Here is a 25,446-nt window from a genome sequence, read left to right on the forward strand (position 1 = left end):
TTCCGCCGCCACAACAACCACCGTTAGACATCATCAACAAGATGTCTCACTTTATGACGACGAGGGCCGCCCAAAACAAACAGGTAATAATAATAATAATAATAATAATAATAATACAAATCAAATTAAATCAATCCATGCATGTTATTGTTACAATCTCTTCCTTCTCTTCTTTCTCTTTTATAAGAAAATCATAAACGAATAATTGAAGCTGTCATTAATTATATATGAATAGATTTAATTTCAATGGTGTTGTTCTTAACTTGCATATTAATTATTCAAATGGATATAACTTTTTATGATATTTGATATATATTATATTTGGTTCAGGAACCATGTGGATGACTAGCTCATATATAATAACAGCAGTAATTGGATCGGGAACTTTATCCTTAGCATGGTCGATAGCACAATTAGGTTGGAGTGGTGGTCTTGTTGTTATGATCTTCGGTCTCCTCACTTTGTATACTTCACATTTTCTTGCCGATTGTTATCGTGGTGGAGATCCCATCACCGGCAAGAGGAGCTACACGTACATGGAAGCGGTTGATAACATTCTAGGTAAGTACAAACAAAATTAAGTTATACATGATTTTTACATTTACAAGCAGATCTTTTTCAATCTGAGAATGCATTTTGAAGAGATATAGATGATCTAATGCATTTAAGGTGTTTATTTTAGTTTATATTAATTAAAACAACGTCGATCCTGAGGACAATTACAAAGAAATAACACATGTTCTAAATTTGATGATGTTAATATGAATCTTGGTGTGACTAGATAGTTTTATTTAAGAGCAATGCTAGGGGCCAGCAATTTTTGTGATTGTTAGCCATCAATTAGCCATCAATGATGATTTGATGGTGTGAGATTGGTGTGAGATTTCATCCAATGGCTCACCTTCCTCTGCTGGTTACATGCTGGCCAAAATTCAACAAAACTGTTGGTCCCCTAGACTTTTCCTTTATTTAATGATTAATAAATATAGTGATATTTTGTTGTTGTGGTTATATTTAATTTTGAGATTGTTATAAAATTATTGGGAAAAAAATAAATTTTCACATAAAATCGAGTAATATTATTTACGAATAAAATACTATGATTTAGTGGTCATATATATTTTATTATAAGGTGTTTTGAAAAATAGAAAACTAACTTATGATAGCAAGTATAATACATTGAAAATTAAATATTCCCATAAATAATATTCGGGCCAAAATAAAAAAGTTACTTAGATCTCTCAAAATTACTATTTTATATAATTCAAATGAGTCAAATTTAAATTAGGAAAATCAATAATAATTCGAATCAGACTAATTTCATTTAGTTGGGTCATTAGTAATTCAAATTAACCACTATTTTATATAATTTGAATGAGTCGAATTTAAATTAGAAAAATCAATAGTAATTTGAATTAAACCTATTCCATTTAGTTGGGTTGTCAGTAACCAATTTGAATTATACATACATGCAGTCGTAATATAGTTCGAATAAGAGTGATTCGAATTAACTTATGGGAGAGATTTGAATTATGGAGGCATGTAGTGAAGGGTAGTTCGAATCAGATAAATTTCAATTATGTTCGAAGTTAGTTGTTTCGTATTATCAAAAGTATAAAAAAAATTATAAATTTCATAGCATAAATCTAATCCATGCAATTATTTTAATACACCAACAATTATATTTATATGGAACCAATACTAAATCGAATTCAATTAACTCGATAATACGAGTCTATAAAAAAAATTACATTTTATAAAGTTTAAAAATTTTATTATGTGATAGGTTAATAACGAGTACATTACAAATTTTTATAGTATTTATGGTAATAATGTTTAATTTAATAATTGTTATTAAAATTTTTGTTATACTCGTTACAAAATAAATAATTGAATTCGATTTAGTATTGCTTCTATATAGATATAATTATTGGTATATTAAAATAATTGCATGAATTAGATTTATGATATCATGGAATTCACGGGGCGGATAATTCGAAGTAGTTAACATATTCATGTATGATTCGAATAAGCCTTCGTAGAATCCTTCCCACTCTGATTCGAACTACACTACGAATTTGAATTGGTTTAGCAGGCATGTATAATTTGAATTAGCTTAATTCAAATTACTAACAACCCAACTAAATTGAATTGGGCTAATTCGAATTACTATTGACTTTTTTAATTCGAATTTGACTCATTCGAATTACATAAAATGATGGTTTTGAGAGATTCAGATAATATTTTTTATTTTAGTAAAATGGTGTAATTTACTCCTTTTTAATTTGTTTTTGTGATTTGTCCTAATATTGGATATGCCATAATTATTTTGCAGGAGGAAAAAATTCCATTTTTTGTGGGATAATACAGTATGCAAATCTTTATGGAACTTCAATAGGATATACGATTGCGGCCGCCATTAGTATGATGTGAGTTCAGTTAACTCTTACTTTTATCTTTGAAATCTTTAAAACTTTGATATCAATTTCATTTGGTCAATATATAGACTTTGAATGATAATTATAAAAAAAAAAAGTCCATTTCAATGGTAAGTTAAGGTAATTTGGCACTTCTTTTTTCAATGAATTTTAATTTTTTATGGATAAAAATTGGAAGGTTGAGCTTTATTTTTTTCATAAAAAAACTAATTTTTCATAGTAAATTAACTCGCTAAACTCAAGTCAACTGGTCATATTTCACTAGATTTTAGATAATTAACTTAATAATTTCTGTAACATTTAGCCAACAACAATAAGAGTTTTTAAATTACACTCCATATTAATTAATTGTCATTAATTAGTAATTATTTAAATTTTACTTTTTAAAAAATGCAAAATTAATTATTACAATTATCATTAATTACAATTTATTGACTTTGGTTGGCAGGGCAATCACAAAGACAAATTGTATACATTCCTCTCATGGAAAAAAAACATGTCATATTTCTGGCAATCGTTATATAATTTGGTTTGGAGCCATCCAACTTGTATTTTCTCAAATTCCTAATTTTCATAAGATGAGATGGCTCTCAATACTTGCTTCAGTCATGTCCTTCACCTATTCCTTAATTGGTCTGGCTCTTGGAATTGCTCAAGTTTCAGGTTATGTTTAACTTATTTTTCCACTTGAATTTGCTTGATACAACTAACATTTTTTATTGTTGAACACAAATCATTATATGTATTAACGAGTAAAGGTTTAACTTGGTGGTATTTTATATTCTAGGCACTAAAATTTCAAAAATTATCAATTTAATTTTTGTCTTTGTAATATTTTATAAGTCATTTTAGTATCTGACAAGTTAACTATTATTGTTTTATTAACATGTTCCGTGATATATTTACATGTCATTTTGTGTGATACATTAATAAAATAATATGAAATTGATCATAAAGACCAAAATTAGTACTTTGATTTAAAAATTTTGGGACTAAAAATAAAGCATAAGTACAATCTAAAAAATCAAATTGAACCTCTACATGATCAGCGGCGGATTTAAGGGGGTTAAGGTGGCTATAGTACCTCCAAATTTATTTAAAAAAATTAGTACTATTAGCTTATTATTATTATAATATATATATATATATATATATTATAGATTAAATATATTTTAGCATAGTAGACACTAAAAAATTTTATGTTAGTAACTTAATATGTATAAATAATAATGTGTACTATAATATATTAGTAGCAATTAACAAATAGGAAAAAAAATACGTATAAATATATAAATAATTGTAAAATTATTGAAAAAATAGGTTTAGATTAATGTAGAAAAACAACAACTATTAAAAAAAAATTTTTGTTTTAATTCTTTCTATGACAATAGTAACAATTGAACAGACTTTTTTAACAATAAAAATTATTAAAACTTGAGTTTGAAACAAGATAAAAGACGAATGTTTAATAAATTATATAATTATATACGTTGAAAAAGAGAATGTTTTAAATTTTATTTTAGAAGATAAATTGATAATTTTAGTTATATGAAATATCGCAGAACAAATTTAAAAATACCAAAATTTTAAAGTATGTAATTGAATATTAATTTTTATATAATATAATTATTAATTTTCACCTATATACTATAAATTATATTTTGTTAACTTTTTTTTATGTTATATTTTAATTTATTTTGTATTTAATTTGGCTCATCTCTTATAAAATTTTTGGATCTATCACTGATTATGATAATAATAGAAGATAAAAAGTAATTTATGATCTGAAAAGATTTGATAATTGTTGCCTAACATTTTGTTTGTTTGGATCTTAAAACAGAAAACCGTGCATTCAAGGGTACCATAGCAGGAGCTGAAGCAGAAACACACGCCAAAAAAGTGTGGGCAATATTTCAAGCTCTTGGCAACATAGCCTTTGCATATTCCTTTTCTGATATTCTCATTGAAATTCAGGTATACTCTTTTTTCTATTTCCTAATCATTAGTTTTAAAATAAATGCCACTCCATTAATACATTGGAAAAAAATGTATTTAAACACAAGAAAAAATATAAGGAACCAACCAAAAAAATGTATGTATTTAAACACAACTGTATTCTAAATATATTAGTTATGCAAAAAAATGCTATTTACACAAAAAATTAGTTTTTGGTGTAAAATTTAGATCATTTAAAATAAAAAATTGGTAAAACAACAAAGTGAAGAGTTAATTACTATTTAATTTATAACTCTCATTATATGTGAGTCCTACTTTATTATTTTATTATTTTTTTATTTTAGATAAGCTTAATCCATGGACTTTTTATATTTAAATTAAAAATATATAATATTTAAAGATTTAAATATATATATAAGTATTTAACAAAATACATTTTGAATCACATTTCGAATACAGTGAAAAAAATCACAATACAAACATATCTCGGATACTGCTCCAGTACGTACCAGTCATATCTCGGATATACCAGTTATATCCCGAATGCATTCGAGATATAACTCAAAATGTATTTTAATAAATATTTACACATTTATATATTATTTAACTTATTTTTAAAATATATTTTGTATCTTAATATATATTTTTGTATGAATAACTAGTTTTTTTATACATCTAAATATAATTGTTATTAGTATATAATAATACACTGACTGAACAGGATACTATAAAATCTCCATTGAAAGTAAGAGCAATGAAGAGGGCTATAAATTTGAGTATTGCAACGACCACAACATTCTACGTTCTCTGTGGGTGCATAGGTTATGGTGCATTTGGAAACTCAACACCGGGAAACTTACTCACAGCATTTGATAAACCATTTTGGCTCGTTGACATTGCAAATTTAACACTACTCATTCAACTTGCGGGAGCATACCAAGTTTATTCTCAACCCCTTTTTGCATTTATTGAAGAACGGGCAACTAAAAAATGGGAAATACTTGGAAAAGAACACAAAGTTCAAATCCCATTTTTATCTTCATACAACCTAAACATATTTAGACTAGTTTGGAGATCATTGTATGTTGTGGTAAGCACTCTTATAGCAATGTTAATTCCGTTCTTTAATGATATATTGGGAGTAATTGGGGCATTAGGGTTTTGGCCCTTGTCAATTTATTTTCCAGTGGAAATGCATATCAAGCAGAAGAAGATCCCAAAATGGAGTGGGAGTTGGATTCTTTTGCAAAGTTTAAGTATGTTTTGTCTGTTGGTAACACTTGCTGCTCTTATTGGGTCCATAGTTGGTGACCTTAAGACATATAAACCATTCAGTGCAAGCTTATAAGCCCAAGTCCCGTCATCTATCATTCTATGTTAATTACTTTTTAGTTGTATTTTTCATTAACTAATTTTTATAATAATTCTATTGAAATATATATTTTATTATAATTATTTAAATTAATCTACATGTTATGTATTTTACATTTTTAATTTATCAATAATTAATAACATATATACCTATAATTTATCAATAAATGACTATGAACTACAATGTGATAAATCTTAATTTATTTAGGATAGAAAAGAACAACATACATACCTATATATTAATATTTTTATATAAAATTTTATAGTCATCTTTTTATATATATAATGTTGAGAAAAAACATAAATTATAATCCATAGTTAAAAATATGTCATAATTTATTTAGAATTTAATTTTGACGCATTATCGGTTACGTAACAATAAAAATAAATAATTATTTTTCACATTCATAGCATGAATGGTCATTCAAAAGAACGAATGTGATTGCATTATATAAAACGATTTACACTGTCAGTATATCAAAATTAAACTCAATTTATTTATATAAAATTATATATCATATCATGTTATTTGAATTAAATCAGACATATATTTTATGTTAAAATATTTATTATTATTTGGTATCCAATAATGTACCACAAATTTTAATATAAACTAATTCCATTATATTAGGTATATATTAAAAGTAGCTTTGCTGCTGGAGTTAAGAATTTAGCTACGATTCCTTCCATTTTAAATATTTTTCAATCCAAAGATAGAAAAGAGAAACAAAGATTATTATTGCTGTGTAAACAAATAATTTTAGAGAAAGCATTCAAAATTTAAGATAATTAAAAAATTGACAGAGATAGAGAAATGAAAATTCTCTTATATAACATAATACATCTGATTCTGTTGATTGAATATTTATAGATATGGAGTTAAATTATTGCAATCAAAGTATAAATAAGAAAGCATATGATTTGATAAAAAAAATTAAAAAAATATTTGAGAAATGTAAAAAAAACCGAAAAAAAAAATTTATAAATTAGATTCATAAAAATTGATTAATTATCTTTTCTATTTATATTTTTTTTTTAAATAAAAGAGATAAATCCTATTTTAATTTTTTTTAGTTCGGTTCAGTTTGACTTTGGTAGTTTGGCCATAGAATTTTATTCTTTTTCTATTTCTGAAATATGAGTATGTGACTTATTTTAATTTATCTTAATACAAATTTAGAAGCTACAAAAATTATAAGTGATAAAACTAGAAGTTAGAAGAATCACAAGTCAAACTTTATTTCTTAGTCAAAATTAGAATAATCATGAACAAATTGCACTCATCACCTCCATACTAGAAAAATGATGAATCATGAATTGAAAATTTTAAGATTAATGACTAAAAATTTGAAGTAAAATTAAACAAGAAATTTGACTAGTCAAAATTTTTATTTATTTTTTGAATTATTACAACTAATACTTAATTATTATAAAAAATTATTTTATTATAAAAATTTATCTATATAAAGGTTTCATATATATGTTGTTAATTATCTTTTCACAAATAAAAATGCTTAGTATTTGTTTCAAATTTTTTTTATATTCTTATAATTGTTAATAAATTTAAGTAATAAAAAATATAATAATATCATTTATGTGAGTGAATAATCTTGGAGTCAATATAATGTGGATATTATATTTATATTTATGATTTGGCAAGAAAAGGTGTGCTAACGCTGATGAAGGCCCGTGGATAAAAGAAGAGGATCTAGACTCTAGAGTGGTGCCATAAATAAGAGAAGAAAAAAGTGGAGAAAATGAAAAAGTCTAACCAAGATAAAAACTGTATGCGCAAACTGTTTTGATGTGCAAATATAACAAAAAAGACGCTGCATTTATTTTTATTGCGCATCAAAATCAAAATCAGACTTTTTTAGTTTGATTTAGTTTGAACACTAACGTAAGAATTACAATTCTCTTAAAAATTAAAAATTATATTTTTATTGTATTCTAAATTAAAGAAAAGAATTATTTTTTGTAAAAATTTTATTTTTAAAGTGTTTCAAATACACTCAAAGTGAAATACCCACTTGAAGGTATGTTATTTTTTTGTTAATCCTTATGCCTCTTTACCATTATTTTTAATCTGTAGAGCCATCGATTATCGATTATTTGTAGTCATAAATTGTTTTTAGTCATTTAATCTAGGAAGGAATTTTTTACTAAGCGATGTCATGTATATGATGAAATCAGATAACTTCGTTATCAACTACTACAATTTTTTATTTTATTATAATTTTTAATTAATCAATGTTTTTTTTTTGTTGCTTACGGATCTTTTTAGTTTGACGGACTAAAAATTAATCTGTTACAAATTTGATCTCTATTAAAAATTTGCTATTTGTCAATAAATTAGTACATGCATAAGATGGATTTAAATTCAAATGAGCTAATTATTCTATCAATTCAAATTGATTTTATATTAATCAATGTTAATATCTCCATTAATAGCAAAACTTCATTAATTCTCAAAAATGGTCCAATTGAATTCTTAAATCTAAGGCATTGTTTAGATGTAAAATGAAAAATGAGAAAAAAAAATTAAAAAAAGAAAAAAAAGAAAAGAAAATAGAAGCAAATAAAAGTGAATTTTTTTGTTTGTTATTTGGATAAAAAGAAAATAAATAGAAAAAAATAATTTTTTTTGTTTGGATAAAAAAAGAATAAAAAATATATATANTTTTTTACATGATTGAAAAAAAAAAGTTAACATGGATCTCACATCAATTTTTTTTCTCTTTCACCTAATTTTTCTTCTCATCCTATCAAAGAAAAAATTTATTTATTTATTTATTTTTTTAAATTTTCTTTCCTCTCAAATTTCTTTAATTCAAACATAGTGTAAATCTTTGATTGCCATCCGATCCCTGAAAGTGGAATAAATTAAAAAAATAATATCATATATTTAAGTCTTTTTATTAACTAAGTCAAACTAAATTAGTTTAATATAACAAAAATCAATTATACTAATATTATTTTAAATTTTATTATTTAATTTAATTGAATTTGGTTCCTAACAAAATTTAGATATAAAACATTACTCAAATTAAAAATAAAAGTGGTCCAAAACTTCAAATCAAAAAACTAGTAAATGGAATAAAAGGCCGCAAATACTGCTAAGACAATTGGAAAGTAGAAACTGAGGGGAAAAAAATGGAGTTAGAATGTGTGAAGAAGATGTTAGAGAAAGGAATCGAAAGAGCAGCAGTTGTAGATGGATTGCCATGGAAGTTCATAGAACATTTGTGTATGAATGGCCTCCAAATTGATCTCATGGAGCCTGGCCATGTGGTTTGTTCCATGAAGATAACGCCACGTTTACTCGTAATAATTATAATCTATACTCTTATGTATGTATGTTCATAATAATTAAATCATTGCTTATTATGAGAATTGTTCTTTCTTTCTTTCATTGTTGTGTAGAATTCTAACAACTCTTTCCACGGTGGCGCCGCCGCTTTGCTGGTGGATATGGTGGGCGCAGCAGTAATTCCATCCCCCATGACTTCCGGAGTTTCTGTTGAGATCAATGTTTCATACTTTGATGCTGCCTATCTCCATGTTAGTATCCATCACATTATTTATATTTATATACGAGTTAATATTCAAAATGATTCCTAAAAATTTTAGGGACCATTTTAAGACTATTAGTCATTTTAAATATTAACTCATTTATATATATTGTTTTATTAGTGACTTATTTTATGATTTGTGATCATTTTTTTCCTTAAAAAAATACAAAATGAATTGACCTTTAGATTGAATAAATTTTTGAGAAAGTATATGGAGCTAATGGAATACTTATACAATGTGTACAATAGAGGTTTATGGAAGATTAGAGATATAATCATTAGTGTTATATTTTTCCATCAACTGAAATTTTTGTAACGAGTGGTATCATGACATAGTATTAGAGCGTTAGATCCGAAAGGTTAAGAGTTCGATGTTTGATAAACCCCAAAATCAATTTAATATCGGATGGTTATTCTATATGAAAGATGTTTATTTTATAACTCAATAGTTCATTGTACGAATCCTAAATTTTTTACTGAACTAGATTTCAAAAAATTTTCATTCCCCATAAAAATCACAAATTCGACGTTTAAATTTGTGATCTCCGCATATAAAATATCCCAAATCTCACCATGGTTGAAAAATATTACTGGAAGTACAACACCAAAATTAAAAAGCATATTTATTTTTCTTGTTTTTGTAAAAATTGTTGTATAGAAATTAAACTGAATAAAATTACGTATAAAAAATCATATATTAAAATCAGCTATCAAAATAAATTACTAATATAAACTATACATTGAGATATAAAATACACATCGAGAATAAATTAAATAATACATATATTTATACATAATGATTAATTTTAGTATATAAATATTATTTTTGATAAGCAATATTGATTTTTTGTTTGATGTTTTTATTTAGGAGGAGATTGAAATCGATGCAAGGCTTCTACGTTTTGGAAAGGCTGTAGCTGTTGTTAGTGTGGAGTTTAGAAAGAAAAAGAGTGGCAAAATTTTTGCTCAAGGTCGACACACCAAATATCTTGCCGTTGCCAGTAAGTTATGATTTCAAACATGTCATTGAATAAGTTTTGATGATTAAAATTGTGGGAGACATTGTTGTTGCAATTTCAGGAGTTAATTTGTTATTGTTACGAGTAAGATTGTTATAGGAGAAAAAAAAAATGTAATATCAGGTTCTTCTAAATTCTCCCAATGTGGCTAATTTTTTTAAGAACGGATGAAAATGGTGTGTTATCTACTAGAATAATTAGTTTGCGTGTTTTTTTTAATATGAAACGTAATTTTTTTAAAATTTTAATTAATAAATCGGACCATCTAATTTGAGTGATAATAAAATTTGTAAAGAAATTAAATGTTCTAATTTTGTGTAGATTAAATTTAAAAAATTTAGAGTACACAAATTAAAAAGTCAATTTCATAAATTATAATTTTAAAAATTTTTAAATTACAAATCGAACATTTCGATTTGAATTTGGTGTAATTTGTTTGATATAATGATTAATTTGATGGTGTAAATTAAAAATTAAATGTTTATATGATGTATAATTCAGTCTGCACTAAATAGGTTTGATGGAAGTATGGAACTATCAAAATTTAGGATATATCTTCGTATTTTTTTAGAGTTAATATTTGTGAGTTGTGAATAAGAGATGACTTTTGTTTTATTTTAATGGTTAACTATAAAATAGAAAAGAGTAAAGTATCGTTTTTATTTTTAACGTTTTGGGTAAATTCTATTGTGTCCCTAACGTTTAAATCGTCTTATTTGTGTCCCTAACGTTTGTAAAAGTGATTCAATGTTATTTTGCCGTCAATTACACATCATGAACGCTTTAGTTTGAGTTTTAAAAATCTCTTCTTGAAGTTAGAATACAAATGTCTGAGATAGAATCGATGATCCACTCTGAAAAATAGCTCATCAAAAATTGAAACTAATTCTTACAACATTTACATAATTCACTTTTCTAGGAACATAATTGAATCTAAACACAAATAGTGGGTATAATATTAAAATCAAACACATACAAGTAAGACCTAATTGAAAATGAATACATCTAAGTGAGAATAATTGAAAAATATAATCTGATTTGTTAGTATAATTGATAGTAGGATAACATTGAATCACTTTTATAAACGTTAGGGATATAAATAGGACGATTTAAATGTTAGGGACACAAATAGGACTTACCCCAAACGTTAGGGACAAAAACGATACTTTACTCGATAAAAAATGTTAGGGCCAACAATATTAGTGAAAAGAAAATGAAAAAGAGTTTTGTTTACAATATAAAACAGAGCTACTAAAAAATATTGATTGCCTAATATTTTTCTTATAAAATTTCAAACCATATTTATTGTGTAAAATTGCTACTAAAAGAGTAAATGGTACACTCATCTCAATTTTTCTTTTAGGAAAGAAGAACTTGAATTATATTATTTTTGTTTATGAGAAATGTTGAATTTATTATTTTTGTTTATCATTTTTTATCATTTTTAATCATTAATATAATTTTTTTGTCTAGTAATTCAATAATAAATTTTAGTTTATATTTTTAAATATTAATGACTAAGTAATAGTTAAAAATAATAAATTCTTATAATTTTTTAATATTCTTTTGAACAAATTCTTTTCCTAAAGACACAACACAAGAAAAAAAAGGTGGTAAATTGTTCCCGTCAATATTTATTTTTTCATTTCAGGCCAATAACTTTTTGTTCTTGTCATGTGTCTTTGTTGTAAATATTAGTTTGTTCTAGCCAATTTTTTATATCTAGTAAAATTTATTATTTTTATTCTTGACCAACAAAAATATTTTCGTACTAAATTTAAAATTATAAATTTTAAATCCTAATAATTATAAAAACAAAATATTAACTTAAAATACTAGTTAATATTAATAAATATTAATCTTGTAATATTTCTCTTAGTATTTAAGTAAAAATTCACGTGCAATTATTTTTATAGATTCATATATTTTATTATTTTATTTTAAAAAATTTTGTTATAATTAAAAAATAAATAAATATTAGCGAACTTTGGGATGGGATAGAAATTTGGGACCGCCTCACTAAACAAAGAGAGACAGACTACTATCAAATGGCGTGTTTTTGTTGGAGCGAGACGGGTCAGCCTTTTGCCACCCCTAATTATAAAAAGGAGGTAAATACTAAATTAGAAAAATTCTGACGCGGCCAAAATGGTACCTGACTTTTGTTATTGACAAAATTGTCCTCGAAAGATTTTTAAAAATTTAACAAAATTGCCCAACTGTGAAAGGATGACGTCACAGTAAATGAAAAACGTTGATGTGATCGTCACGATGATGACAAAGAGTTCCGACGATGTTTTCGGTGGAAGGAAACGCAGCGACGAAGTGCTGCCATGGCAGAGGGGATGCGGAAGGAACACAATGGCGTGTTGAAGAAGATGAAGCGGCGAACACGAGAATGCGGCGAGGTATTGCCATGGCGGATGGGGACACAACGACGTGTTGAAGAAGAAGGAGCGGCGAACACAAAAAATGCGACGAGGTGCGGCGATGTGCCATGGCGGTCTTTTTTTTTACTATGGCGGAAGGGGAGGCAATGGCATGTTCAAGAAAAAGCAGCAGCAGCGAACACGAAGAAAAAGAAGGTCGTCGGAAATGTGGTCGAAACTTTCTGCCATTATAAGAGCTCTCTTTCGAGGGAGTGAATCCTCTCCAATAAAAAAAACTGTGAAAGATCTCACCCTTCATTGCATTCTCTCTCCCATTTATTTCTAATTCCACTTGTAGAATTAAAGGTGAGAGATTACACTTTATTCTCTCTAGTGACAAAAAAATGGAGAGGATCCATTTCCCTCTTTGGACGACTACATCAACGTTTTCTATTCATATATCATTCTTTTACGATTAGGTGACTTTATCAAATTTTAAAATCTTTTAAAAATTATTTTATCAACAACAAAAATCAAGTATCATTTTATAATTTTTTTCACTTTCAGAAATTAATAAATTATAAATTAATTTATTTAAATAAACAAAAATTCTTTTACACCGGATAGCACAACTGAAACTTAAAAGTGTTTATATTTATATTATAAATAAAAATGCAAATAAATTAACTTTTTAAATATATTATTTAAAAATATATAAATATAATTATATATTTGTGTAAAAAAATTTAATGTTTTTAATCATTGGACAAAGAATAAATATACTTATTCCGCTACGCATCTAAATAATTTTATATTTTAATTTATCCAAGTCATTTAGTTTATGCTTCAAAACTTTTTTGTATTCTTCTTCTTCCTCCTCCTCTTCTTCTCCTTTTTTTTTTCTTCGTATATTTTTTTTGTGGAAACTCAGGTGCAGTTAGGGGTGGCAAAGCGGGCCAGCCTGCTCTAACCCATCCCACCCCGTCAACTAAAATGGATTCAAAATGCTAGTCTGTCCCACTTTATGGCGGATTGGTGATTGGCGGGCTAACCCGCTTGACTCTCTTTTTTTTTTAAAAATATAATTCATTAAAATTAATCAAAAAAATAATAATTAAAAAATCAAATACAAATAAAACTAGTCAAATTATAATAGAATTTTTTACTATTTTTTTAATTTGTACTTTCAATAAAATTGTTCAAAATAATATTTGTCAATAGAATCATCTTTATTTTAAAAAATAAATCACATAATTTGAGCATATATACGAAATTGTAAAATAAAATAAATAAAGTTAATAACTAAAAGATGAATAGATACAAAAAATAAAAAAAAAGTGTTTAAAAATTCTATAATTATTAATTTTATAATAGTAATAACTATTTTATTTAATAAAAAAGAAAAATAAAAATCTTCGGCCTGGCGGACCGGCCCGCCCCGCCAATTTGGCGGTACGGGTTTAGTGGGCTCCGAATTCTAGCTCGACCCGCCTTTTTTTAACGGGTTTAGTGGATCGGCCCGACGAACTCTACCCGTTTTTGCCACCCCTAGGCCCTAGGTGCAGTCGACCGCTAAATGTTTTTGACTGATTTGACTAATTTTTCATCTAACGACTCTCAACTATCAACTTCATGTGAAGTTGACTGCACCTGAGTTTTCACCATTTTTTTCATTATCATCATAGTAACTACTACCATACTACCACATCTATCTCCTCCTCCCCTCTTGTTCTTTTTTTATTTGAATTTTTTTATCTCCTCCTTCCTTTTCTTCTTTCTCCTCCATTATCATTATCGTCCTCATCAACAACACTAACATTTTGCTAATATTTTTATTGATTCTAATTCTCTATAGTGATAGAATGAACTAAAAATATTATCAAAACGAAATCATTGTATAATACCAAATGAACCGAAAATGATCCCTTAATTCAGAAACACATGCGTCTCAAATAGGGCTGGAAGTGAGCCGAGCTAGACCAAGCTCAAGTTCGGCTCACGAAAATTGAGCTTGGCTCATCGCTCGGCTCATTAACAATCGAGCCTATTTTTTAAGCTCAAACTCGACTCACCGAAAACTCACGAGCTGGCTCAAATAAGAGAAACATAAATACATAACCTATAATTCTATATCAGTAAATTATAACTTATATATTTTAAAAAATATTTGAAAAGATCAATTTTATATATTGTTTATGTATCAATAAATTATAAATATTTTTATTTATCTCAATTCTAGGCTCAAGCTTGACTCACCAGCTCACAAGCTTAGCTTATTGAGCTGTTAACGAGTCGAGTTCGAGCTAGCTCATGAGCTGGCTTGACTCACTTTCAGCTCTAGTCTTAAATGACCTGAAAATTCATCAAAATAAAATTATTGTATAATATCAAATGAACTGAAAATTGTATGAGATTGACAAAGAAGAAGAAGCATTTTTTTTGTGATTAAACAAAAAGAAACAAAGAAAAAAAAGAGATTATCCTAAATCAACAAGCATAAGATGCTGAAGCTCATCACAAGATTCCGACCAAATAACATGAGTTGGATTGGTCTTGACCGCATATCTCGCCAGCTAATCTGCCACAGCGTTAGCATCACAGGTAATTCATTCAAAATCCACAACCCAAGGTCTTGATAGAAGCTTTTGTATCTTCTGAAGAATATTAACCACAACCCAAGGTTTTTGCCGAATTTTTTAAAATGTGCAAAATGTCAAAAGAATCTGTTTCGCACACAATATCTCTCAAGCCATAATTCCAAACTAAAATCAAACCCCTCCAAACAGCAAAAAGCTCACATCTGACGATAGGCCCTGGAGGATAGCTCAACCCGAAATCCAACGCCCATTAGAATCTCTAATAACACAACCAATTTCTGCTAGGTTCCAATCAGAAAATAGACTCGCATCACAAAGTGTCACCTGTTGGAGGTTTCCACCTCATTCGATCCTTCAAAGTTATACACTTGGTACTGGCAGACTTTCTTGAAAAAGAGAAAGCATTGAAACAAGAAGAAGTGAAAACAGAGAAAAGAAAACAAAAAAAAATGCATAACTCAAATCACTTAAACGTAAAATTGCTTGAACGTGGAGAATTATTCTTTATAATTTTTTAATGTTTTCAATGAAAAAGAAAAATCGATATTTGGATTTTAGCAAGGTTTTCATGTTTCACGCCGTCAGCCCCAACTCAGAAAACCCTCGATTGTTCGATTTTCCTTCTTCTTCCTTCTTTCTTCTCTTTGGAGAGAGAGAGAAACCGAATCGAATTCATTGCCATGGGAACCCCGGAGACAACACGCGAGCCCTGCCCTGATCGCATCCTCGACGACGTAGGCGGCGCTTTCGGCATGGGAGCCGTCGGAGGTTCCGGCTTTCACTTCATCAAGGGCTTCTTCAACTCTCCCAAGGGTTCACGCCTCGTCGGCGCGTCACAGGCAGTGCGTCTCAACGCGCCGAGACTGGGCGGAAGCTTTGCGGTTTGGGGTGGACTCTTCTCCACCTTCGACTGCACCATGGTCTATGTTCGTCAGAAGGAGGATCCATGGAACTCAGTCATATCTGGATTCGCTACCGGAGGATTTCTCTCCATGCGTCAGGGACCCGCCGCCGCCACGCGCTCTGCCGTGTTCGGTGGTGTCTTGCTGGCGCTTATTGAAGGAGCTGGGATCATGCTCAACAAGGTCTTCTATGCACCACAGATGCCGCCTCTCACGGAGGAGCCTATGATGGCCGGTTACCCTTCAGGCGTCGGATTTCCGGGTCAGCACGGTCCTCAGCCTTCTCCGCCGACGGCCTCGGAATCGGAGGCTAAAACTTCTTGGTTTGGTGGATTCTTCGCTGGAGGGAAGAAGGAGGAGCCGGCGTCTGTTGACGGCGGAAGCGAAACGAAGATTCTGGAGAGTTTTGATGCCCCACCGGTGCCGAATTTCGAGTACAAGTGAAAGGAAAAAAAAAAGGAGAAATAAGTGGTCTTGTTGGGGAACAAATTCAAGGGTTAGGGTTTTTTGGGGTAATTTATTACTATTAGGTGGAGTCTCCGTGAGTGACTGAGATTATTGTATTAAGATTATTGTATTAAATTGTACTGTTATGCTTTGTAGCTTGATTTTGTCATGAAAGTATGAACTTTTTAGAAGGATAAATGGATTCAGCTAGTATTGCACTCTGGAAATGTTAGTTCTTTCTTTATCGCTTAAAGTTTTCAAATTTAAGGAAGTTTATCCCAATAATATTATAATGATATTATATCATGTGCATGGTTGAGAAGCATATTCTAGAGGGTTTGATTAGTAACTCGGTGTTTGTTAGTTCTTTAATTCTCTGAGTACGATCCCAGTTCTCAATATTTTTGGAAATGTGTTATTGAATATCAACCTTGTTAGAAGTTAGGTCTTGTTAGACATCAACCTTCAATATTTGTTTTGGACTGTGTTCAACTCATTATTTGATGGTCATCATTCTTTTCTTTCACCAATCACCAGAACCTTTTTCGGCATACAATGCTACTGTGGAACCTCTCTAACTAGAAGATGACACTGTATCAGTTTTTTCTATATAATATAATGAACATGTTCCTTTAATTGCACAAACTCTGCAGATTCTAATAAAGATTATTTGCATGCTTGCTGCTATTATAATTGCATCAGACTTATGTTATTCTTTTTGATAGCAGTTAGATCACTGTATTTTGAAAAATTTAATGACTCTGTTATATAAACAAAATTGGAGGATGAAAAAGGAAACAAAAGTTAGTTGGATAATCCTAATTCCTACTTCTGAGTTCTGATTTTGGGCTCTGCTCCTAAATTTCAGATTTCCAACCTCCAAATCTCTAAAATTCTGCTATTTTCCGACGGTCTCTGCTTCGCTATCTGCTCCGCCGTGGGAAGTAATCTTAGCAAACGCTGCCGGAGATTACAAAATGCAGTTATAAATAAGCACTCACCGGGACATTTCCAATGAGCACGCCAACTGTTTGTGAAAATGCCAAAGAAGATATTTTTTTCCTTCATCAATTATGGCATGGGAATGAGGAATTGGAAGCCTTAAAGGTTTGAAATTTGTGTAGCTTTTCACTATCCATTGTTCTGAATTCCCTTGGTATTCTAATAATGTTGAAGTCCCGTAGTTTGTAGCTTCCTCTTTGAAGAAGGGCATGCTTCAGCACGATTTCAAGAAATGGGGCTCCATGATCAGGACCTTATGTGTTGATTCCAGGCACAGGGAAGCCTTGTCCCTTTTCCATCAATGCATAAAGGGTTATGCAGATTTTAAACCCGATCACAGTGTTGTTGCTTCAATTCTCAAGTCTTGTTCTGCCCTATTGGCTCTCAAATTGGGCACAGCTCTTCATGGCTATGTTGTTAAGCAGGGCCATGATGCTTGCCAGGTCACTAACAAAGCATTGCTTAACATGTATGCAAAATGTGGCAGGCTTGTTGAATGTAATAAGATGTTTTATCAGCTCAGCCACCGTGATTCTGTCATTTGGAACATTGTTCTATCTGGGTTTTCGGGGTCCATGAAGTACGATTTGGATGTGATAAGGATGTTTCGGACAATGCACTCCAATGGGGCGGCTATGCCCAATTCGGTTACTGCTGCTATTCTTCTTCCTGTTTGTGCTCGTTTAGGGGATGTCGACGCTGGAAGGAGTGTGCATGCTTACGTGATCAAGTCTGGTTTTGAGGCGGACACTCTTGCTGGGAATGCTCTTATGTCAATGTATGCAAAGTGTGGACTGGTATCTCATGATGCATATGCTGTTTTTGATGACATTGGTCACAAAGATGTTGTTTCATGGAATGCAATGATTGCAGGTCTTGCTGAGAATCTCTTGTTTGAAGACGCATTTACATTGTTCGGTTCAATGGTGAAAGGGCCTACACAACCAAATTATGCCACTATAGCAAATATTCTGCCTGTTTGTGCGTTGCTTGCTGAGAACGTTGCATACCAGTATGGAAGGCAAATCCACTCTTATGTGCTGCAACGGGCTGAACTGTCAGCTGATGTTTCTGTGTCCAATGCTTTGATTAGCTTCTACATAAGAATTGGTCGGATGATGGAAGCGGAATCTTTATTTTGGGCAATGGATGCAAGGGACTTGGTCTCTTGGAATGCTATTATTGCAGGATTCACATCAAATGGTGAATGGTTAAAAGCATTGCATCTATTGAGTAATTTAGTATCTCTAGAGATGCTATTGCCTGATTCTGTGACTATTGTTAGCATACTTCCACTTTGTGCTCAATTGAGAAACTTGCAGGTAGGGAAACAGATCCATGCATATATCTTTAGACACCATTATCTTTTTGAAGATACTACTGTTGGGAATGCTTTAGTTAGTTTCTATGCAAAATGTGGCAATACAGAAAAAGCATATCATACTTTCAATATGATTCCTAGGAAAGATTTGATTTCATGGAATTCTATTCTTGACGCCTTTGGAGAGAAGAGGCATCATTCAAGATTTCTCAGCTTGTTACATTCAATGCTTAAACTAGGAATTAGACCTGACTCAGTCACAGTATTGGCCACAATCCATTTTTGTGCTTCTCTCTTGATAGTAGAAAAGGTTAAAGAAATACACAATTATTCTATTAAGGTTGGATCTCTATTTGGTGACACTGCTCCCACAATTGGAAATGCAATACTTGATGCATATGCTAAATGTGGTAACATGGACTATGCTAACAGAATGTTTCAGAAACTATCAGAAAAAAGGAATCTGGTCTCGTGCAATTCGATGATTTCAGGTTATGTGAGTTTAGGATCACATCATGATGCAAATATGATTTTTAGTGGGATGTCTGAGACAGATCTTACCACCTGGAATCTTATGATCCGGGTATATGCCGAAAATGATTGTCGGGATCAAGCTCTCAGACTGTTCTACGAGTTACAAGCTCAAAGGATGAAGCCAGATGAGGTGACTATCATGAGCATCCTTCCAGTATGCACACAAATGGCATCGGCACACTTGCTAACACAATGTCACGGCTATATTGTTCGTTCTTGTTTTGAGGATCTTCACCTAAAAGGAGCCCTCTTAGATGCATATGCAAAATGTGGTATCATAGGTTGTGCAAATAAGCTATTTCGCTCAAGTGCTGTTAAGGATTTGGTTATGTTTACTGCTATGATTGGTGGGTATGCCATGCATGGTTTGAGTGAAGAAGCACTTAGAATTTTTTCTGATATGCTTAAAATAGGAATCAAGCCAGATCATGTTATCTTCACTTGTGTATTATCAGCTTGCAGTCATGCTGGCCATGTAGATGAAGGTCTGCAGATATTTTATTCGATGGAGAAAATCCATGGTATGAAACCAAATGCAGAACAGTATGCTTGTGTGGTGGATCTACTCGCTCGAGGTGGCCGAGTTAGGGAAGCATATTCTCTCATCACCAAGATGTCAATTGAAGCTAATGCCAGCCTTTGGGGGTCATTGCTTGGTGCCTGCAAAATCCATCATGAAGTCGAATTGGGGCGCATTGTAGCCAGCCATCTCTTCAAAATCAAAGCTGACGACATTGGAAACTATATTGTTTTATCGAATTTGTATGCAGCAGATGCTAGATGGGATGGGGTCATGGAGGTTAGAAAGATGATGAAGAACAAAGATTTGAAAAAGCCAGCAGGATGCAGTTGGATTGAAGTTGAGAAGAAACATAACATATTTGTGGCTGGGGATTGTTCCCACCCACAAAGAAGCATTATTTACAGTACTCTATGTACATTGGATCAACAAATTAAAGAACCAATAGAGTTTTTAGCGTAATCTTGGTTATGCATTTATTAAGAAACTGGCATCCAATCAATGTTTCATAACACATTTGATAATACCCAAAAGAGCAACCATAGGAAATTAGGCTTCCCAATATGCAAATTTGAAGATCAACCAAGTTAAAAACTATTGTTATTAATAGTACCGCATGCAAGCAAGAAAATTTCAAGATTAGCCTTTCAAACAACAGCTAAATAAAACCAAAATAAAGTACCAAATCTGTCAGATTCTCAAATATCTATAGCACCAAAATCTGAGTACCCAACATTGAATAGTCATTCTATAAATTCTGATTTTATCTTTATCTTTTTTAGTTGTGGTTATCTCTCTGTATGAGTCTCTGCATCCCCAATCATCAGGTACCACTGACTTTGGTCTCTGATTGAGAGGGCGAATATTTTTCCATGAGTTTTGAAAGTTGTTCATCGAAGTTCTTCTCCATCTGCACCTCTTCCTCCCAATGCCTGTGCTTCAATGCTGTAATGTTTTCTTCATGAGCACGCAAAAGTTTCTCCTTTTCAGCAACAAAGTTCTCCATTTCTTTGTCTTGGACCTCAACAAATTTCAGATATTCATCCGCCCTGTATCCAAAGAAGCAGAAATTCACCATAAACAGCACTCACAACATAATTAAACCACATTCTTTACTGTATCACAAATGCAGTCAAGTACTGCTCCTTTAAATGCAGAGGATAGAAGACTCGAGTAAGCATTGGTCATTATTGAGTGTTTTATTTTCCATTTGCATCTGATGTATAGCTATTGTGTGTTCGGGTAAATTTTTATGAAGTTATTATTCTCTAGATTATTCAAATTGGAAGGTTGAAGGGGATAGATTTGGAAGAAAACCTAATTCATGTGAATAATCTAGAGAATACTAACTCCATAAAAATTTACCTGAATACAAAATAGCTGTACATCAGATGCAAATGGAAAATAAAACACACTCAATAATGACCAATGCTTACGGAGTCTTCGATCCTCTGCATTTAAAGGAGCAGTACTTGACTGCATAACCTTCTCACGTTCTTCCTGCTGCATCCTCTCAAAATCATCTTCCTTTGCAATCCTTGTCTCATGAATTGACTTAATCTGATCCTTGAAAAAATTTTCTTGCATATACATCTTCCGGTTGGGACACAGGATACAATAGTCAGAAACATAACATGACAAACATACACTTTTGACCTAGAGAAAATTACAGAATAAATCTCACCAGACGAAAAAGAAATTAAGGATGAAACCAACCAAGTACAAAATCCATAAACAACAATCTCTATTCTTTTCTTTTCCTTTTTTTTTTGAGCGAGAAACATGCCATGCACTCTTGTAATTAACTACAAAGTAGTAATTACATATGAAACTTCTCAATAGAACAGTTCACTGCATAATCATATTTGAACTCTCAAGAAACAATCATACGCTAGACATGTATAACACAAGTAAAGCAAATATGCATCAAGAAACAGCTTAAACACAAAAATTATAAAAGGCTTCTAACAACTCAATAATAAATGATATCCATCGATACTAAAATCCACCCTTAGAAATTACTTTGAATTTTGTTGAATAATTATTGATAATAATGTGATCCTTTGTATACCAACTGAAGTTATGGTTTGCCCAATAGGAAATATAGGTAAGCTAGAATAATAGTGCCATCTGAGACACATTAACTGGGTAGCAATCAGAGGATGATCCATTGAATGCTCTTTGAGCAAGAATTTTGTTCACAGCTTCTGAAGGATGAAAGACATCCCAAAACACATACTGGTCTCTGTTTCTGCATGGAATGGAATAGGGTAAGCAACTTATCCGTCCTTGAAAACTTCCAACTCCACAGCATGCTCTACCAGTCACAACAAAACCTGTAAATGAAAAAAATACATCATCATGCCATGATGATAATGGAAAAGAACGTTGATTCTCTAAGACTAAATGATATTACATATGATATTTTTTCATTTTTGACTCTGTAATTATGATATTCTTTTATTTGAAAACATAGACACTAACCTCCTTTGAAGTTTAAGCTTTAAGGCATTGTGTGTTAATAGATTTTATGAAATGTGATAATCACTTTTCTTATAAGCATGACACTAACCTGCCCTAGCCTCATGTGCAATACCATTTACCTCCAAGAGAACTCAGTATAGTTTACACTATTGCAATTCCTGAATTTGATAATGTCACTCTTTTTATATAATTTGTCCATGTTACCCTCCATTTTCATTATTTTATGTTTTCGGTAATGAGAAAAGCTCATAGAAATTGAGGACAATTTAGGAATAATAATAAAGGAGTGCCATTATTAATTAAGGAGCAGCAAAATACACCCCCTAGATTAATAACCATATAATTAAGGACATTTCTTACCATAAGCAATTGGGTCTTGTATAATCTGCGTGAGAGCTGCATAAGTGTTGCCGTAAACAAAAATTGATGAACCATTGTATTGTGTGTTCAGTTCATCAACCAAGGATCTCAATCTATCATTAAAAATTCCAACCATTGCGTTGACATCATCCACGCACATTCCTGATGGGAAAAGGCCTTTGGATATTTGATTCGGTATGCAACCGAGTGGTCCAACACCTGCCAGCAAGAACTTTCTCAGCCCCAAATCATGCAGACGCTGCAGAATAGTAGCACCTTCCTTGTGTTAAGATTAAGCAATAAATGTAGAACAGATTATAGACACTGTTTTGATAGTTTCTGTTATATCTCCTAGCATCTCTCTTAATTACTCAGTTAGTTCGTATAATTTCACTAAATTTTCAATGAAGCCATTATAATTTAATCCCTATACTAGATAAAATTTCAGTTATGTCCTTACTAATAGTTATCTTATATTATATATAATCTTAGAATATTCGCTTCTAGAATATTACACAATTGATCCTACATTGAATATAAAAACAAATATTCCAAGAACATTTCAAACTCTTTTAACAAAACGATTAGCAAGGACCTAATTAACGTTTTTTTTTTCAACAAGATGCATAGGAAAATTTACCTGAATCTGAGTTTTGTATTGCTGTATGAGTATATCAGCATATGTTTTTGGGTCGTAGAGGAAGCTTGATGAATATAGTCCTGACAAGAGATAGTTGTTTATGTAGTCATTGCTTCCATGATTCACTATTGCCAATGACTTCGCCAAATACTGACTCAAATTCATGTCATCCATTGTTGTCTTCAGCTGGGTTACGGTTGTTTGAAAATTCTGCACCTGCTGGTTGAAGGTAATGCGTGCTCCCTGTGTCGTTTAATCCGTTAGTTAAAATCTGGACATACAGGAATATACACTCTCGTATGAAATTTTTGGATAGCAACATTACAGGGGTGAGTGAGTGGGAGAGTAAAAATGTGTTTACACAGATCTGAAAATTTTAGATGCTATGTTTTTTCCCCCATGTTATTTCTGTTTTACTTGTAAGTGACTCGTTCACAAGTAAATGTGATAACGAGATGTGAAAATTTCACATAAAATACATTTTCAGAGAGGTGGTTATTCATCTGAAGATGTCTTTTATATGAAGATGATAACTGAAATGTGGACATATGTTATGTCAATTAATTTAGTTAAATACATTAATAATCACTTGGATCTCAGCTGTCATCTTCACACGAAGACATCTTCATGTGAATAACGCCTTTCAAAAAATAACAAAACTAATCAGTACAAAGATTACCAGATTTCTCCCCGTCTCATCGAGTATCCCGGCTGCAGCTGAAGCATAGTTTACTCCCCAGGTAATGTTCCTGCCTTGTATCTGAGCAGCTGCAAAAGATGGTAGATATGGATGGCCAAATAATTCACCTGCAAAACTGTTTTATCAGCTCAAAAGATACTCTATGATTTTGGTAATTACAAAAAAAAAAAAAGGCAAAAAGTTATGTACCTAGCAGATCTACAAGCATTTTTCCATTTGAAAATCTCCCAGTTGGACCCCATGAAGTATCAATGCCATAAGGTACATAATTGGCCTTTGCAAAAGAGGCCAGGTAGTTGTTGTTCCCATTATCCACTAATGAATCACCAAACACAAACATAGCCGAAAATGGTGGCATCGGTGATAGTGTCGCGGTGGACACGTTGTTTACCGACACAGAAATCAAAAGTAGAGTCCAAAACGCAATCCATACCATTAGCGAACGGTGCACCATCTTGTTAGCTCTTTTAGTTCTTGATGCTTTGAAAACTAAATTGAATAAGTTCTACTTATAAGGAAATAATGGATGTGTATTTCTTGTGCTTCTCACATTTATTCTCTTTTTTTCCCATCTTCCTGCATATATTAGGCATTTTCAGTCATGACCATGCTATCTTACCATATATGGTGATCACTTTGGGGTCTTAATGGACACTGAATTATTGCCTTCACACTTCAGAAAACCCCTCACCAGCATGGAAAGTAACAAAAGAAGTTTATTTTGGTTACTCAAGGTGATGCTAGATTGTGTCTTCGCACCATAATGAGCTGTATACTTATCAAGCATATATATTGATTGTGCATGTTTTTCGGGTATACATTAAATGTGCTTTAAGAACATGCAAAATTTTCTCATAAGGAGTTGGGACTTTTTCGATTAAAAATATACATGTACTGCCACCGACAAAACTAAAGAGAGCCAAAACAACAAAGAAAACCTCATGCAACACAATCCATTCAGGGACAGGCGGCCAACCATGACGCACAGGCTAGTTGCTTCACAAGGTGGTGCCGTATCCCATATAGCATGAAAAGCATTTGCTTTTATATTATTATATTATTATATTTAGAGTAAATTGGTAGTTTATTATATTTAGAGTAATTTTATTGGATTAATTAAATAATTTATGGGGAAAATGAACTAATTAAACACCCTAATAATTAAAATACTTGGATAAACCTATGGATTGAGAAACTGGACATGGAACAAAAGT

General features: G+C 31.0%; 5 protein-coding genes across 5 annotated transcripts in view; 4 read left to right on the forward strand and 1 right to left on the reverse strand.

The window, feature by feature from the left end:
* LOC107463359 (amino acid permease 4-like) overlaps window positions 1-5,742 on the forward strand; it is an 8,247-nt gene extending 2,505 nt beyond the window's left edge. Inside the window, exons 3-8 of the mRNA XM_052253441.1 lie at window positions 28-83; window positions 331-561; window positions 2,336-2,429; window positions 2,887-3,101; window positions 4,279-4,412; window positions 5,116-5,742. Coding sequence (XP_052109401.1) covers window positions 28-83; window positions 331-561; window positions 2,336-2,429; window positions 2,887-3,101; window positions 4,279-4,412; window positions 5,116-5,742 — 1,357 coding nt within the window. The remainder of the gene's footprint in view (window positions 1-27; window positions 84-330; window positions 562-2,335; window positions 2,430-2,886; window positions 3,102-4,278; window positions 4,413-5,115) is intronic.
* A 3,176-nt stretch (window positions 5,743-8,918) lies between these two features.
* On the forward strand, window positions 8,919-10,349 carry LOC107463385 (uncharacterized). Its single transcript, XM_016082168.3, has 3 exons — window positions 8,919-9,089; window positions 9,189-9,326; window positions 10,206-10,349. Exons 1-3 carry the CDS (start codon window positions 8,919-8,921, stop codon window positions 10,347-10,349), a joined length of 453 nt encoding a protein of 150 aa, XP_015937654.1.
* A 5,529-nt stretch (window positions 10,350-15,878) lies between these two features.
* On the forward strand, window positions 15,879-16,898 carry LOC107463424 (mitochondrial import inner membrane translocase subunit TIM17-2). The gene has a single exon (XM_016082218.3). It carries the CDS (start codon window positions 16,003-16,005, stop codon window positions 16,666-16,668), a length of 666 nt encoding a protein of 221 aa, XP_015937704.1. The 5' UTR covers window positions 15,879-16,002; the 3' UTR covers window positions 16,669-16,898.
* A 309-nt stretch (window positions 16,899-17,207) lies between these two features.
* LOC107463348 (putative pentatricopeptide repeat-containing protein At5g08490) lies at window positions 17,208-20,510 on the forward strand. Its single transcript, XM_052253442.1, has 2 exons — window positions 17,208-17,264; window positions 17,540-20,510. The coding sequence occupies exon 2, from the start codon at window positions 17,883-17,885 to the stop codon at window positions 20,508-20,510; it is 2,628 nt and encodes an 875-aa protein (XP_052109402.1). The 5' UTR covers window positions 17,208-17,264; window positions 17,540-17,882.
* A 1,265-nt stretch (window positions 20,511-21,775) lies between these two features.
* Window positions 21,776-25,366, reverse strand: LOC107463434 (GDSL esterase/lipase At1g71250). Its single transcript, XM_016082231.3, has 5 exons — window positions 24,422-25,366; window positions 24,212-24,339; window positions 23,533-23,775; window positions 22,893-23,151; window positions 21,776-22,384 (listed from the first exon to the last, which is right to left on the reverse strand). The coding sequence occupies exons 1-5, from the start codon at window positions 24,684-24,686 to the stop codon at window positions 22,161-22,163; spliced, it is 1,119 nt and encodes a 372-aa protein (XP_015937717.1). The 5' UTR covers window positions 24,687-25,366; the 3' UTR covers window positions 21,776-22,160.
* Window positions 25,367-25,446: the final 80 nt, after the last annotated feature.

Source organism: Arachis duranensis, chromosome 8, assembly GCF_000817695.3.
Source record: "Arachis duranensis cultivar V14167 chromosome 8, aradu.V14167.gnm2.J7QH, whole genome shotgun sequence".
In the NCBI taxonomy this organism is placed as follows: Eukaryota; Viridiplantae; Streptophyta; class Magnoliopsida; order Fabales; family Fabaceae; genus Arachis; species Arachis duranensis.